General features: G+C 43.4%; 1 protein-coding gene across 1 annotated transcript; it reads right to left on the bottom strand.

Moving 5' to 3' along the window:
- Positions 1-11,291: 11,291 nt before the first annotated feature.
- On the bottom strand, positions 11,292-13,142 carry LOC118000440 (RNA-binding protein EWS-like). Its single transcript, XM_034990145.1, is given in 3 exon segments — positions 11,292-12,550; positions 12,718-12,963; positions 12,966-13,142. Coding segments are annotated over 3 exon segments (1,659 nt in total). The 5' UTR covers positions 13,120-13,142.
- Between the last annotated feature and the right edge of the window lie 3,025 nt (positions 13,143-16,167).

Here is a 16,167-nt window from a genome sequence, read left to right as displayed (position 1 = left end):
CTATTCAATGCTCCCTCTCTGGGTGCTGCACGTTAACTCCCAGACCCCTATCCCTCTGTCCCTCTGTCCCTGTCTCGGGACATCCATTCATCTGTCAATGGACATCTTGGCTCTTTCCACAGTTTGGCTATTGTGGAAATTACTGCTATAAACATCATGGTGCACTTACCCCTTCGGATCCCTACATTTGTATCTTTGGGGTAAATACCCAGTAGTGCAATTGCTGGGTCATAGGGTAGCTCTATTTTCAACTTTTTGAGGAACCTCCATACAGTTTTCCAGAGTGGCTGCACCAGCTTGCATTCCCACCAACAGTGTAGGAGGGTTCCCCTTTCTCCACATCTCCACCAACATCTGTCTTTTCCTGACTTGTTAATTTTAGCCATTCTGACTGGTGTGAGGTGATATCTCATTGAGGTTTTGTTTTGGATTTCCCTGATGCCGAGTGATGTTGAGCACTTTTTCATGAGTCTGTTGGCCATTTGGATGTCTTCTTTGCAGAAATGTCTGTTCATGTCTTCTGATTGATAAACCCCTGGCCAGACTTAATCGAAAAGAAAAAAGAAAGGACCCAAATATATAAAATCATGAATGAAAGAGGAGAGATCACAACCAACACTAAGAAATACAAACAATTATAGGATCCAGAATTCTTGTTCCTTGGTAATTATCCAAAGGAGTTGACGACTTCGGTCTACAAAGACCTATACATGGATGTTTATAGCAGCTTTATTTATAATCACCAACACTTGGAAGCAACCAAGATGTCCTTCAGGAGGGGAATGGATTAGTAAGCTGGGCTACATCCAGACAATGGAATATTATTCAGCATTAAAAAGAAGTGAGCAGGGGTGCCTGGCTGGCTCAGTTGGTTAAGCGACTGCCTTCAGCTCAGGTCATGATCCTGGAGTCCCGGGATCGAGTCCCACATCGGGCTCCTTGCTCAGCAGGGAGTCTGCTTCTCCCTCTGACCCTCTTCCCTCTCATGCTCTCTATCTCTCATTCTCTCTCTCTCAATTAAATAAATAAAATCTTTAAAAAAAAAAAAAAAAAAAGAAGTGAGCCATCAAGCCATGCAAACAGACAGAGGAAACTTCAATGCATATTGATAAGTGAAAGAAGCCAACCTGAAAAAGCTACATACTTTATGATTCCTAATATGCGGCACTGTGGGAAAGGCAAATCTATGGAGACAGTAAAAAGATCAGTGGCTGCCAGGGGTTAGCGGAGTGGGGAGAGATGGAGAGGTGGAGCACAGAGGATTTTTAGGGTGCTAAAAAATACCCTGTAAGATACTAAATGATGGATACATGTCATTACACATTTTGTAAAACCCATAAAATGTACAACACCAAGAGTGAACTCTAATGTAAACTATAGACTTGGGGAGATTATGATGTTTCAATGTGGATTCATCAATTGTAACAAATATACCGTTCTGGAGGGGCTTGTGGATACTGGGAAAATCTGTGCATGTGTGGGAGCAGGAGGTAGGTGGGAAATCTCTGTTTTGCTGTGAACTCAAAAGTTCTCTAAAAAAATGAAGTTTTAAAAGAAAGCACTGTGTGGACACCAGAAGCACAAGAAACAAAAGTAAAACCAGACAAATTAGACCAAAATCAAACTTCCGTGCATCAAAGGACACATTCCACAGAATGAAACGCAATCTAAGTATGAAACAAAATATCTACAAATTATATGCCTGATAATATATAAATGACTACAACCCAACAACAAAAAGACTCCAAGTAACCCAGTTAAAGGATAGGCAAAGGATTTGAACAGACATTTCTCCAAAGATGATATACAAATGGCAATAAGCACATGAAAAGATGCTGATATCACTGAACATAAAGAAAATGCAAATCCAAACAACAATGAGGTATCACCTCGAACTCAATAGGATGGCGACTATCAAGACGAAACAAAACACAACAAACCCCAGAGAATAATGAATGTTGGAGATGATGTGGTAAAATTGGAAGCCCTGGACAAGGTTGGTGGGAATGTAAAATGGTGAAGCGTCTGTGGGAAACTGTCTGTCAGATCTTCAAAAAATTAAACAGAGTTACCATAGGATCTAGCAATTCTACTTTTAAATAAGTACTTAAATGAACTGAACACAGGAACGCAAATAGATGTGTGTCCACGTGTGTTTATGGCAGCACTATTCACAATAGGCAAGAGATAGAAGCAACCATGGATGGATGAATGAATGGATAAACAAAATGTGGTCTATCCATATAATGGAATGTTATTCAGCCTAAAAAGGAAGGAAGTGCTGACATATGATTGAGTGGATGAACCTTGATGACATGGTGCCGAATGAAATAAGCCTGTCACAAAAGGACAAATACTGATTCCACGCAAATGAGGTACTAGAATAATCAAATCATAGAGACAGAAAGTAGAGTGGTGGTTGCCAGGGGTGAGGGGAGGGGGTTAGAGTGAGGAGTTGCTGTTTAATTGGTACAGTTTTAGTTTTACAAGTTGAAAAATTTCTGGAGATTGGTTGCACAACAGTGTGAATATACTTAACACTACTGAATTGTACATTTAGAAATGGTTAAGATGGTGAATTTTATGTTCAGCATTTTTTACCCCTTAAAAGTCAGACCAAGGGCAAAAATAAAAACTAAAGAGCATTGGCCTGGTTGACTGGCAATTCTCTGATGGAAGGGTATGAGGCAAAGAGATGTCACAAGCGATTGTCCTACTAACTCCAAACAGAGACACTAAGATGTGTGCCCCAGAAGTCAGGAAGTCAGTGAGGTAGGACAAAGGTTTCACAACAAGTGGAAAGAGTTGGCAGTGAGAATATCACTAGCAAAGAATTTCTGACTAGCAGCCTTCGTCTGTCGCCTGGCTTTCACGGAACTCCAAAAAGACTGTGCATAGTTGAAGTTTGACTTGGCTCTTCCATAACTGTTGCCTTGCTCTTTGTAGTAAATCTAGTCGGAATTCTTTTCTAACCTAATAAGGGCAAGTTAGTTTCTGGACCGAATGTAGCCCTCAGAATACAGAAGGGCCTTGTTCTGGAAAAATTCATTTCTAGACCAGTGGAGTGAAAGTTTGAACTGATTTGTAATTTGAAAACAATCCTAGAAATGGTCTTTAAGTTATCGGTTCTTATTATACAGATCTTAGGAAAGTATCAATGTTCTGAAAGTTCTCAACACCAGCTTCATTCACAGCCAGTGGCTGCTTTTAATAGATAGAATTTTCTGTGGTTCAGTCAAAGAGATTAGAAAAAGAATTCCAGACCTGAGACTCTTCCTTCCTTCCAGGATTCTGGTCAATGTAGTATATACACAAAGGGTGCTTTCCAAATGGAGACCAAAATATTATATTAAGGGCTAGACAAGTGCCTGGAGCCCACTCAAATGTGTGGCTTCTGGGAAACTTTGATGGGGACACAGGTTTAACCTGTGCTTAGAGTAGGGGTTTTGGGGGAGACTGGAAAATGGCTCCCTAAGAGACATCTGTGTCCTGATTTCTGGAACCTGTGAATGGGACCTTATATGGCAGAAAAACGTCCTTGCAGATGCCATTAAATTAAGGATCCTGAGACAGGCAGATTCGCCTGGATTATCCAGGAAGGTCCTAAATGCCATCACATGCATTCTCTGTAAGAAGGAGGTAGAGCAAGGTTGGACGAGTCACAGAGGAGAAGGTGACCTGAAGACAGGGCCGAGAGAGAGATTCAAAGATGCTGGCCTTGTAATTGCAGTGATGTGGCCACAAGTCAGGGAATGCTGACGGCCGCCAGAGGGCAGAAGAAGCTAGGAACAGACTGTCCCCTAAAACCCCTGGCGCACAGCCCTGCTGACAGCTTGATTATGGCCCAGTGGATCCTGATTTCAGACTTCTGGCCTCCAGAACTGAGAGAATAATTTCAGTTGTTTTGAGCCATCCAGTTTGAAACAAAAATGAATACATTTGTAACTGTTAAAACTAAATAAGGTCCCTATGCTGTGTGGATCCATCCTTGGCATTCTGGTGCACACGCCTGGATACAGGCATTCCCAGGAGGTTAGCTTCAAGGAGACAGGAGCGAGGGCAACGGGCAAACAGAAGGCCTCCTCTGCATGAGGAGGAGAAGAACCCTGCCTTTGAGGCACCGTGACTCTGCCCACTAGTGAATACGGCTCTATGAACTCCATATTTCCACTCCAGCTCCCTTGGGGAGGGAAGAGCCAGTAGAGCAGAAAAGTAACAAGGGACTGAAATTGTTGCTTACAAAACAACCCATCCCTGCCCCACCGCCTCCCATGTACACATTACGGGGAAAGGGAACTTGGGCCACAAGTGGTGCTCCTTCTCCGCCTCCACCCCCCATTTCCGCAGCTGAGCTCATCTCCCCTTTTCCCTCTCTACCCCCTCAACTTACTCAGCCATCCATGCCCCATTTCAGTGCATGGCATCATGCCATGTCCTATACACACCAGGAAAAGTGGACCACACTTGATGCCCCCTTTTCCATCATACCCCCATATCCAACTGGAAATTTAAGCCTTTTTATCCTCCACTAAAAATCCTTGGGAAAGAATCTCCTTTTTCCATTATTTTGTCCTCTTTTGCAGGAGACTCACAATACCCAAATCTGATCCATTATTGCCCCCATGGAACCCCTTTAGTGGCTTCCTGTTATGTTTAGCATAAAGTTCTAGCTTGTTACAGTTTAAACTTGCTTTCTTTTGAGATTCCCCACTCCTCTTAATTTTACTCTGCCCTTCACTCTAAACTGTAGACTATGGCCACAAAGATGCTGTATGTCCCGACCACAGAAGTAGTTTCATGGCTCTGAGTCTAGTGTCCTTTCTGCTGTGTGATCTTCCCTGGCTCCCCACCAGAACTGGGAGAACAAAGCCCAGCCCTTTGATGGTGTTTCTCTCTGACCCGGGAAGAGGAAACCTGATCAGAGGGCTCCTGGGAGGACAAGTCATCCTGGACATTGCCGATCAGCATCTTTGTCATTTCCAGCAAGAGTCTCAGAATCAATATACTTGTTCCAAAAGTTTTCAGATCACCTCCTAAACTGAGCTGATTCCCATCCTTGGTATTCTTCTAGAATGTATACATTCACTTCTTGTTTAAGGAAACTTGGTTTACTTTTTTCTTTAATAAGTTTAGAAGATGCCAATCTTTGCACTTAATGATTTTTTTGTGGTAAATTAAGGGAAACAACTCTAACTCTACTCCATATCTAGACTACTACCTCCTTCTGATCCTTCTGCTTCTTTCTTTCAGTGTGTGAGCTTCTGCAGGGCAGCCTTCTCAGCCCCACCCAAGCGTGTCACTCAGTGCTTCCTTCTCTGCTGGAGTGTGTACAGTTGTGCAAAGACTGCCTGATGGTGTAGTAGATCTCTTAGAAAATAGTGTATTCTCATGTCAAAACAGGTCTTATGATATGCAGCTGTTGATTAAGTATCACAACTTTGAATTGTTTGAGCATTTGCCCAGAAGTGACTGAGCAGCCTGGAAGAGTCAAGATTATTTTGTCTCTGCTACCAGAAGAAATGGGGGCTCATGAATATGTTGAGTTCAGCTGTGGAGGAATATATGCTGCATCTCTGCACAGGTAAATTTTAACCTTGGGCAGAAGACCTGTCCCCTTGAGAGCAATTGGTTCCCCCACCTAAACAGACAACATTTTTGCTTCAGGTCAAGCTCCTGGCCTGGGTCTAAACTATTACTTCTTGGAAAGCAAGTTTGGTTTTACCCAAAGGAAAAGTCTATTTTGTGTGGTGGGATCTATAGTCCATTCCATGTATGCCCCATGGAAGAAAGTCCTCTGTATCCTGCTTTTCCTGCTGTTGGTTGGTTGGCACTTATCACCTGCTATCTCTAGGTCAGGGGTGCCCTCCAGTCACAGCAGCTCCTGTTAATGGATAATATAGGAACATTTGCACACTATATGCCAATATGGTGGCCATTTTAATGGATAAACCAATAGAACTGAAAATTTAAGTCTTCTCTGCACTTTGTACAGGACTTACCACTTTATGCATGCTCTGTAAATGTAGGAGAAGAGATGATGATAATGAAAAAGTCCTGGAGAGTCATAGTTATAAGTTCTGAACAGGTCTGCTCCAGCAAAAGGGTCTGCTCAAGCTTTCTTAGCCTGTCTCCTATTTAGGATCATGCTGTGCAAACAGACACTTAATCAGATGGAAGAGAAGACTGCTTGCCCTCTTTACAAGGTGGAGGGGGCTGCAGCCACCGTAAATAACATCAACTGAATGTCTGCAGTGACCTCACTTCTAACAGAGAAGTCCTGGAGATCTTTCGGTCCAGCTTCATGAAACTGAGACAGCTAGCCTGGTAACTCTGAGAAAAACTGCCATGTGCTTTGGGTGCACCTTTTGGGCTCTGTCCATCCTGGGTCCTGCCTAAGGGAATGAAACAACCTTCCTCTGCCCGACCAGAACTCTCAAATAGTACCTTGATTTGCTTGTGGCAATTCACTGGAATTGTAGTCACATGCCCTGTCCATTCCAACATAGTTCTTCCTCCAGCTAAGACCAATAGCTGTGGGAAGGAATAGCAGCTGAGGGCCACTCCCTTTTGAAACATTTTCCATCCACTCGCAAACCCCCTACATCTGTGCCTTGATCACACTCCTGGAACCTGGTTTTCCTTGTGGCAATTAAGTCCATTGATCTCCTGATTCTATTTTCAATGTCCTCCTCTGCCCCAACACCTAGGATAGTGCTTCCATCCATGCAAACAATGGTTATCTACCAAAGTCCTCGTTTCCTACTCATTTATGCTCAGAAATATGACTCATGGAAGGAGCACAAAACTAATTGGGAAAAAAATGGAAAAAATCCAATTAGGCATGAGAAAATAAAGGAGTGAAGCCATGTAAGCTAATAAGAGAAAAAACAGCTATGATGATGAGACTGAATTGAAAGCATAGATAGAGTGGGGGGGCGACACACCCAGGAAGTGATCAAAAAAGGCAAGGAACTTAGGTGGAGTTTAACATGAACATGAGTCATTAACAAATGGAGCAACTGGTTTTGTTTTGTGAGATGAAAGTTCCAACCAGTTTAGTCCACCAATTGATTTTGTTTTGTTTCGGTTTTCCTCCCCATAGAATTACTTGGTTGTTAGATTCCTCTTTCCTCATTAAATTGCCTGATTTAATTTAAAGATATAATGAATCCCTCTTAAACACAGATGGGGCAGAGCAGAGAATTGTCCTGGAAACATGACGGAATTTTCACAGGTTGGGTGGCAGATGGACTGTCATCAGCGTAAACAGAGAGGAGAAGGTTAACAAGGAACATCTGGTTCATCTGTAACTCCAGTTCATCCGTAAACTGATGAACCAGAGTGTTCCCTGGAATGAAAGACTCCTTATCCTGGGATTACACCTTTCTGTGAGAATTAAGCTACCCATTGAGTCTGATTACACAAGAAACAGAAAATAAAGAAACAGAGAGTAGACAGAGAAGGAGAATCCAGGGAACCAAGTCTTCCCAGCCTGATGGCCAACTCCTGCTTCCAATAGCTGCTTCCTTCTGCAGACGTGTTTTGCCACTGGTCTCCCCAGTGCCATCTTGGGTCCCTCGGTAGCCTGATGTGGAGGTCATACAGGGTCCCTCCCAAGGCCAGGAAAGGCCAACATTTACTGAGGAACTTTACATACAGCCTACAAATCCTTATACATGAGGAAACAGAAGGTGACAGAAGTTCAGTCATTTCCCCAAGTTCTGCTCAGTGGTGGAGTTGTGCTTTGAGGTCATCTGAAGCCCAAGCCTACACTGCTTCCACTGAGCCATGCTGTCTCGTTCACAAGATAACATGTTTTTCCCCCCAAACCTTATTCAGACTGTGTAGTTGCATTAGGAAAACAAGCCTACCAAATAATGCAGGGTCACATTGTACTAAGACGTCCTTTGGCTTGTACTTTGAGAGAGAACTCAGGTTTGCTGACTTTTCCCTGGATCATTTTCTGAGTTTTAAGGCAAACATCTTGAAGGGTATTTCATGTAGACCCTATGTCTCCTTCAAAAGTCATTCCACAACCTTTGTTGAGTACCTACTAAGACCAGTTTCCATGTGAAGTATCTGGAGATGATAAGACCACATCCCCGCCTATCGGATGTTCAAGATCAAGTGAAGGAGACAGTCATGGGCAGTGAGCTATATATAACCTGATGCATGCAGTGGTATAGGCTGAGCACCAGAGCTGAGAAAGAGCCTCATACCTTCAACAACTATTTACTGGGTGCCTACTATGCCTCTCTATTTCTCTCTCCTCTCTGTCTTGTGCATGCCTAAGCATGTTATTTCCAAGAATTGGATATGGGGGTACAGTGGGTACCTGCTGTCTTTTCCTGTCCCCCTTTTCCCATTGTTTTGCTGGCACCACACCATTTTTTCTTCTAGGGAACTGTTCTTTCTCCACTCCCTATCCATGTGACTCTAAGTGTGGCTTGACCCACTTCCTGATGTGGAGACACAAGCATGTTCCATATTCCTGTCCAGAGATAGATTTGGGAATGGGTGTGTGATCCAAATCAGACTAGATCAGAGTTATCCCAGGACATTCATTGGACCTGTGGAGAAAGAACACTCTCTGCTGTGGTTGCTAAGCAGGTGGGGTGCATACCCGAATATGCAGGCTCCCCAGCAGAGAGCCTCATCTAGAATGAAGCTGACCTAGAGCAAAGACAAAAGAAAGGCTGAGATGGACTGGACCTGGGTGGTCATCTTGCATTCTGGGCCCAGCCATGTGTGGGCAGATGTGTGGACTTGCAGATGTGTGATCCCCCAAACCTCCAGCACAATTTTCACACCAGCTCATCAGGAAGAGTTGAGTAGCTGTTAATCACATGATACTCTCTGACTTTCATCTGCTGTTGTTCTTGGTAAATAACATCTTTGGGAAGCCCATTGGAGGAAGGGTGTCTGGCAGGGTAGGATCCAGGTGTGCTTGGGTTCCTGGTCATAATCTCAATCATGATACTGTCAAACGTCATCAATACTCTCAGCAGAGGCCATGCAATCATTTCCCCACTTGTATTCAGATAGGATTTAAGTCCTCTAAGAGCTTTTGTCAACAACATCAATGGTTATTTGTAGGGTCATGTCATTGCCTTTCTTATCCATGAAACTGTTAACGAACTGTGGCTACAAAACCTGAAAAAGGTGTGAAATGGAAACACCCAAACCTCTGTCTCCCATGATGTTTATATACAACCAATTACTTGCGATCATCACAAAGGACTTTAACTTGAAATAAACCACCCTTTCCTTTATTCCTTAAAAAGTATGGTGACAGATGTGACAGGCTTGTGGTGAACACAGCATAACATATGGAGAAGTTGAATCACTATGGTGTCCACCTGAAACTAATGCAACATTATGTCAACTCTACTCAAATAAAAAAACCTTTTTTTTTTTTTTTTAAAGTACAGATACCAGGGTGCCTGGGTGGCTCAGTCAATTGAGTATCTGACTCTTGGTTTTGACTTAGGTCATGATCTCAGGTTTGTGAGATCGAGCCCCCTGTTGGGATCTGCACTCAGTGGGGAGTCTGCTTGAGATTCTCTCCCGCTCCCTCTGCCCCTCACCCTGTTCATGCTCTCTCTCTCTTAAATAAATAAATAAATAAATCTTAAAAAAAAAATAAAGTACAGATACTATAGTCAGGCCTTTCTACTTATATAAAGTGCTAGTTGAACACCACCCAGCTATTAAAATGACCAAATCAAACCCAAACTAACAGTCACATATCTGGCAAGAATGTGGAGCAACAGGAACTCTCGGTCATTGCTAGTGGTAATGCGAAATCCACTTTGGATTTTGGTTTGGCAGTTCTTACAAAGTTAAATACAGACCTACCATATGATCAAGTAATCACACTTGGGGGTTGAAAACATGTTCACACCCAAACCGGCACATTGAATGTTGATAGCAGTTCTATTCACAATTTCCCAAACTGGTAGCAACCAAAATGTCCTTCAAGATGTGGTTGGATAGCTGTGGGTCATCCATACAATTGAATATTATTCAGAAGCCACAGACATGGAGAAAACTTAATGCATATTGCTAAGTGGAAACGCCAGTTTGGAAATGTTACATAGTGAATGAGTCCAACTATATGACACTCTGGATAAGGCAAAAGTATAAAAACTATAAAAAGATCAATGACTGCTGGAGGTTTGAGGGTGAGGGACAGGGAGGGAGGAGTAGGTTGTGCACAGATTTTCATGGCTTTAGTGAAACTATTATTTATGACAGTGTGACCATGCATTTGTGGACAACTACAACGGTAAAACACCAAGTGTGAACCATAGTATAAAGTAGAAACTTTAATCAACTGTAACAAATGTACCACACTAATACAATGTATTAATTAATACTAGGGGATACTATAAAGGGAGGATTTTTATGGGAACTCTCTGTACTCTCTACTCAGTGTTTTGTTCTGTAAATCTAAAACTGTTTTAAAAATGAGGAATTAACTTTAAAAATGTTATTGATAACTCAAACAATTTATTCAATAATTCAGAATGTTGATGAAAGTCTTGCAATAAAATGCAAAACAATAATTTAGGTGTGTGATGTGATTTGAAATATTAAATTTTATAACAAGTAATAAGCAATCAGATTAAAAGCTTTATAAATAGATTAGTATTTCCAAATACACATGCAGTTAAATTTGCTGAAAAATGTTTCCCAATTTCTAGTCTCTTATGCAGCTCTAAACACAATTGCAGAGAATTGTGTCAATCAGAAATTAACTTTGAATATTGAAAAGAACAAAAATGTTATGGCACAGCTAACATTTTAGTGTGAAAATCTGTATGTACATGGCAAAAATCAATGCATGCATTGATAAACACATATTTTGTAAGTAAAAAATAAAATAAAATAAAGCATTAGTTAAGGAAATAAGCTTATTAACTCTCTACTCCATTCACATAGCATACAAAATATTAAACATTGTACAAAAGAAACTTAAACACCCATCTAAACGTTCAAACCACCCATCAAACGTTCGACCATGCTTTGGTGCTCCTGGCTACAAAATGTCATTTAAAATAAAAATGACAATACATATGGAAACATATTTCTTTCTTTCTTTTTTTTTTTTTTTTTTACCATTAACTTGTTTTAATGTTTCTTCACAAATGGTGAAAAATACTAAAGTACAGACAAGGAATAATCATAATGTTGTGGCCAACATTATAAATATGGAATTATAAATTTAAACATTTTCTGGTTTAAAAAATAAATCTGGTAGTCAATGAAGCTCTGCGGGGTCTCCGCGTCTAGTAGGGCCAGTCTCTGCGTTCCTGACGGTGCTCGCCTTTATCCATTTTTCCAGGTCCTCCGCACCTGCCTCTTCTTCCTCCCATCTGTTCCATCAAAGGTCCAGGGGGCCCACCAGGGCCGCCCCGTCTTCCTCCACCAAAGCCACCTCGGTCCATGCCCCGGCCACCACGGAAGCCCCCTCTGTCTCCACCACGGCCACCTCTGAACATACCACCGGGACCACTGCGGTCCATGAGGCCGCCTCTTCCGCCCTGCATGCCACCAGGGCCGCCTCTGCCACGGTCACCACCCGGGGGTGGAAAGGGTGGTGGAAGGAAGCCTTCAGGCTTTGGGGCCTTACACTGGTTGCATTCTGTTCTCCAGGCGAAGTTCTGGTTTCCACACCCCGGATTGGGGCACTGCCAGTCTCCAGCTCGGTGCTGGACATTTCCTTCTCCGGATGGGTTCCCTCGGGAACCCCGAGGCCCTCTTGGGGGAAAGCCACCTCTGTCTCCTCCACGGCCTCCCATACGACCCATGGGGCCCCCAGGACCTCCTGGGCCCCCTGGACCTCCACGAAGTGGCGGCGGCATCCCTCTGCCCTCACGGGGAGGCATACCACCCCACATGCTGTTCATCGGAGGCTTCTTCCGAGCAAGAGAAACCTTAAGTTTGCTCCCTTGAAAATCTTTCCCATCAAACCACTCCACAGCAGCCTTGGCAGTTGGTGGGTCTTCATAGGACACTGGAGCATCACCTTTGGGCTTTCCTGTTTCCTTGTCCAAGTAGATATGGATCATGGGTTGTCCGGTTCTCTTGTTCATCGTAACAACTCCACACTGCTTAAAGAAGTCTGCCAGATCATCTAGAGTCACATTGTCATTTAAGCCTTGCACGTAAATTGCACTGTTGTCAGAGTCTTCATCTGGATCTACAGGTGGGCCTAGATCAAGATCTGGTCCTTCGTCCATGGGTCCACCAGGCTTACTGAAGCCACCTCGCTCTCCAGCGCCCATTCCACCGCGTCCTCCTCCCCGCCCACCTCTGCTCATGCCTCCACGATCCAATCCCCCTCTTCCCCTGCCCCGGTTATCAGGGCCACTCATGCTCCGGTTTTCTCCTGGTCCGGAAAATCCTCCAGACTGCTGCCCATAGCTGCTTTGTTGACCATAGCTACTCTGCTGTCCATAGCTGCTCGGCTGCCCATAGGGGTTCTGCTGAGAGTCACTGCTCTGATCATAACTGGTCGGCTGTGTAGAGGAGTAGCTGGTAGGAGGATAAGATGGTGGTGCTGTGACTGGCTGCATGGGGTAGCTCCCAGGTACCTGGGGTAACTGTAGTTGCTCTGTCCCTATCCTAGGCTGGGCTGGTTGTGACCCCCTGTGCTAGATTGAGGTTGACTAGTCTCAGCGGGTTTGTTACCATCCTGCGGTCTTGCAGGTGCGGTGGCTGCTGGCGGCTGCCCATAGGCTGGGTAAGCAGGCTGAGGGCCATAAGCAGACTGAGCTGCACAGGAGGCCTGGGTGGTAGTGGCCGTAGCCGTGGTCGTTCCGTGAGCACCAGTGCTGTCCCCCTGGACAGGCTGACTGTATGCCTGGGGGGCAGCTGGAGCAGTATAACCAGCGGGAGGCTGTCCATGAGAAGCTGCAGAGGCGGTCTGCCCATAGGTCGCAGTGGTCTGAGCCTGCTGTAGCTGACATCAGTGGGCTGTCCATAGGTGCCGTAACTTTGCTGCCCATATGCCTGGGTGGTCTGTGCGTATCCTTGAGTGGGCTGGGCGGTGTGTGCACTGTATCCCTGCTGGGCTGCCGCTTGGCTGTAGGTACTGTAATCCGTGGATGCCATTTTCTCTCCTTCCTTCTCGTTCTCTCTGGAAACATATTCCTAGTAAGATTTTTCAGTTGTGATGGCATAAATCCTCCTGCTGTAAATTATACCACACTTTGCCTGCAGGTGTAAAGAAATCATCACTGCCCTGGAAATGACTCTAGATTTAATTTTTGTATTTCTATGTGAACTCCTGAGGGGGACATATATTTCTTCAAGAATGAGAACATTTCCCTGTGCAAGCTCTCCCTTCCCCAGGCTCTGTGCAATATTCTGTGCCCCATGGCAGGAATAATGCTTAACCATTAGCATCGTAAACCGCTTAAAGGACAAGGTGTGGGTGATTTGAAAGCTATAGCAAGTGGAACTGAGCAAATTAGGCCTGTCCCTGTTGTTTCATCTTTATTTATTAATGGCAATAATTCTGTCCTAATCTTTTGTACAGCACTTTATCCATTATGTGGCGTGTAAAGCTCTTTAAATGATTTTCGTTGATGTCTTCCTTCTTCTGCACAGGCGAAAGGTTCAGATGGCTCTAATTCCTTAGTGTGAGGCCATGAGATCAGCAGATTCTTGTGGTTCCTGATGTTAAGGGGTCTGTAGAGACTCATCCTCTCCTCCCCAAAACAAGAACTTATAACTGATGAAGTAAGCCATAAACAGATCAAAGCAGACAAAAGTAATGTCATTTTAAAGTTTTCAGGCATTGGGGATGGTGACCTTAATTTTGTTGAAAGTATGAGCATGATTCAAGACAAAACATGCCAGTCAGAAGAAGTGGGGCCAGTCACCCCTGTAAGCCATGAAAAGTCAAGTCAGTAGAGGATATGGGCACTGCTCATCCAAGCTCTGCGGCCTGGGGAGGAACCAGCGGGGTTTCCAGTTGTCTGGTCCCACTGCCCTAGCCATAGCTTTTGAGGGGATGGATAAAAGGGAGGAGAGCTGATGGACTCATTGGTAAGACCATTTCTACTAAGCATTTCTCTCCTCCCCTCCCTGGCCCATTGCCATGGTCACCTAGCAACCTTCTGATTATGAGGTGGCTTTTCATGTGCATGTTCTAACTATAGGAAGAAATGGTTTGGCCATATACATTTTGAATTTTAGTATTCTTCTGATATAATTTCTTACTTTTAAAACAATTTTATTGTGGTAAATATACACATATTATTTACAACTTTAACCGCTTCTATGTGTAACAGTTCAGTGGCATTAGGCATAGTCACAGTGTTGAGTTACTATCACTAACTACTATCCATTTCTAGAACTTTCTTATCAGCTCAAACAGAAACTCGGTCCCCATTAAATACCAACTTCCCATTTCCTCTCCTCTTAGCCCCTGACAAGGACTACTCTTTGTTTCTCTGAATTTACCTATTCTAGATACCCCAAATAAGTGGAAAATGAGTATTTGTCCCTTTATCTGTCTTCTTTCATTTGGCATAATGTTTTCACCCGTGTTGTAGTGTGCATCAGAGTTTTATTCCTTTTTTTAAAAAGGTTTTTAAAGATTAATTAATTAATCTTTAAAAAAAGACTATTTATTTGACACAGAGAGCGAGAACACAAGCAGGAGTGGCAGGCAGAGGAAGAGGGAGAAGCAGGCTCCCCACTGAGCAGGGAGCCCCACATAGGGCTTGATCCCAGGACCCCAGGATCATGACCTGAGCTGAAGGCAGACGCTTAACTGACTGAACCACCCAGGCACCCCTAAATTAATCTATTTGAGAGAGAGAGAGAGAGAGGGAGGAGCAGAGGGAGAGGGAAAAGCAGATTCCCCCTGAGCAGGGAGCGCAACGCAGGGCTCATTCCCAGGACCCCGAGGTCATGACCTAAGCCAAAGGCAGATGTTTAACCAACTGAGCCACCCAGGTGCCCCTAGAGTTTTATTCCTTTTTAGGGATGAATTATATTCTATTGTAGCTATACTACGTTTTGTTTACTCATTAATCTGTTGATGGGCATTTGGGTTGTTTCTACCTGGTGAATAATGCTGCTGTGAACAGGGGTGAACATGTATTTGAGTCCCTGGTTTCTATTTGTTTGGGTGTATACTTACAAGTGGAATTGCTAGATCACATGGTAATTTCATATTTAACTTTTGAGAAACTGACAAAATGTCCTCCATAGTGGCTGTGCCATTTTGCATTCCTACCAATAATGCAGAAGGATACCAATTTCTACATATCTACACCAACACTTGTTCTTTCCTTTTCTTTTTTTTGGGGGGAGGGCAATAGCCATTCTAATGCATGTGAAGTGGCATCTGATTCTGGTTTTGACTTGTATTTCATGAATGATTCCTGATCGTGAGCATCTTTTCATGTGCTTATTGGCCATTTGTGTATCCTTTTTGGGGAAATGTCTACTCAAGCCCTTTGCCCACTTTTTGAAATTGGGTCAAATGATGTAATTTCATAATGTAAATTTGTGTAAGTTCTTCTTTGGTTATCTAATTCCTGGGCAACCTGGTGTCGGGAGAGACTGTGTTGGTCATGTTGATGCCAGAAGCTGGGCATAGCAGTTATTTCTATTATGAATTAAAATTTCCTTGTGCTTTATACTACAGTTTTCTGAGCCTGGCTAATGTGACTTCATGCCTAGGACATGGCTTTGCTCTTGAGGTGCTGGCAAATCAAGATTCCGAATGTGTGAGGCAGAGGTCTAAACCCAGATCATTGTTTATTCACCACTGTGATGAAAACACCCCCTGAGGTTTTGGGGAGAGAGCTATTGGCTCTCCTTGTTTTCTGGGTTTATCTAAAAGCTGCACTATCTAGTATAGTATCCACTAGCCACATGTGGCTTTAAAACTAGCCTTTAAAATTAAATTGAAATTAATTAAAATTAGATAAAATGAAAAAGTCATTCCTATAGTCTCACCAGCCATCTTTCAACCACTTGGTAGCCACACATGGCCAGTGTCTACTGTATTGAACAATACTGATATGGAATTTCCCCCATCATCTCAGAAAGTGCTATTGCACGATGATGATTTAGGAATTCACGCATTTAAAAATGAGCATTGGAAACGGATAAGTAAAACAATCATAATAATAAAAAATG

This window comes from Mirounga leonina, unplaced genomic scaffold, assembly GCF_011800145.1.
Source record: "Mirounga leonina isolate KUSES-001 unplaced genomic scaffold, KU_Mleo_1.0 Mir_496, whole genome shotgun sequence".
NCBI lineage: Eukaryota > Metazoa > Chordata > Mammalia > Carnivora > Phocidae > Mirounga > Mirounga leonina.
This window is presented reverse-complemented; position numbering and strand designations above follow the sequence as displayed.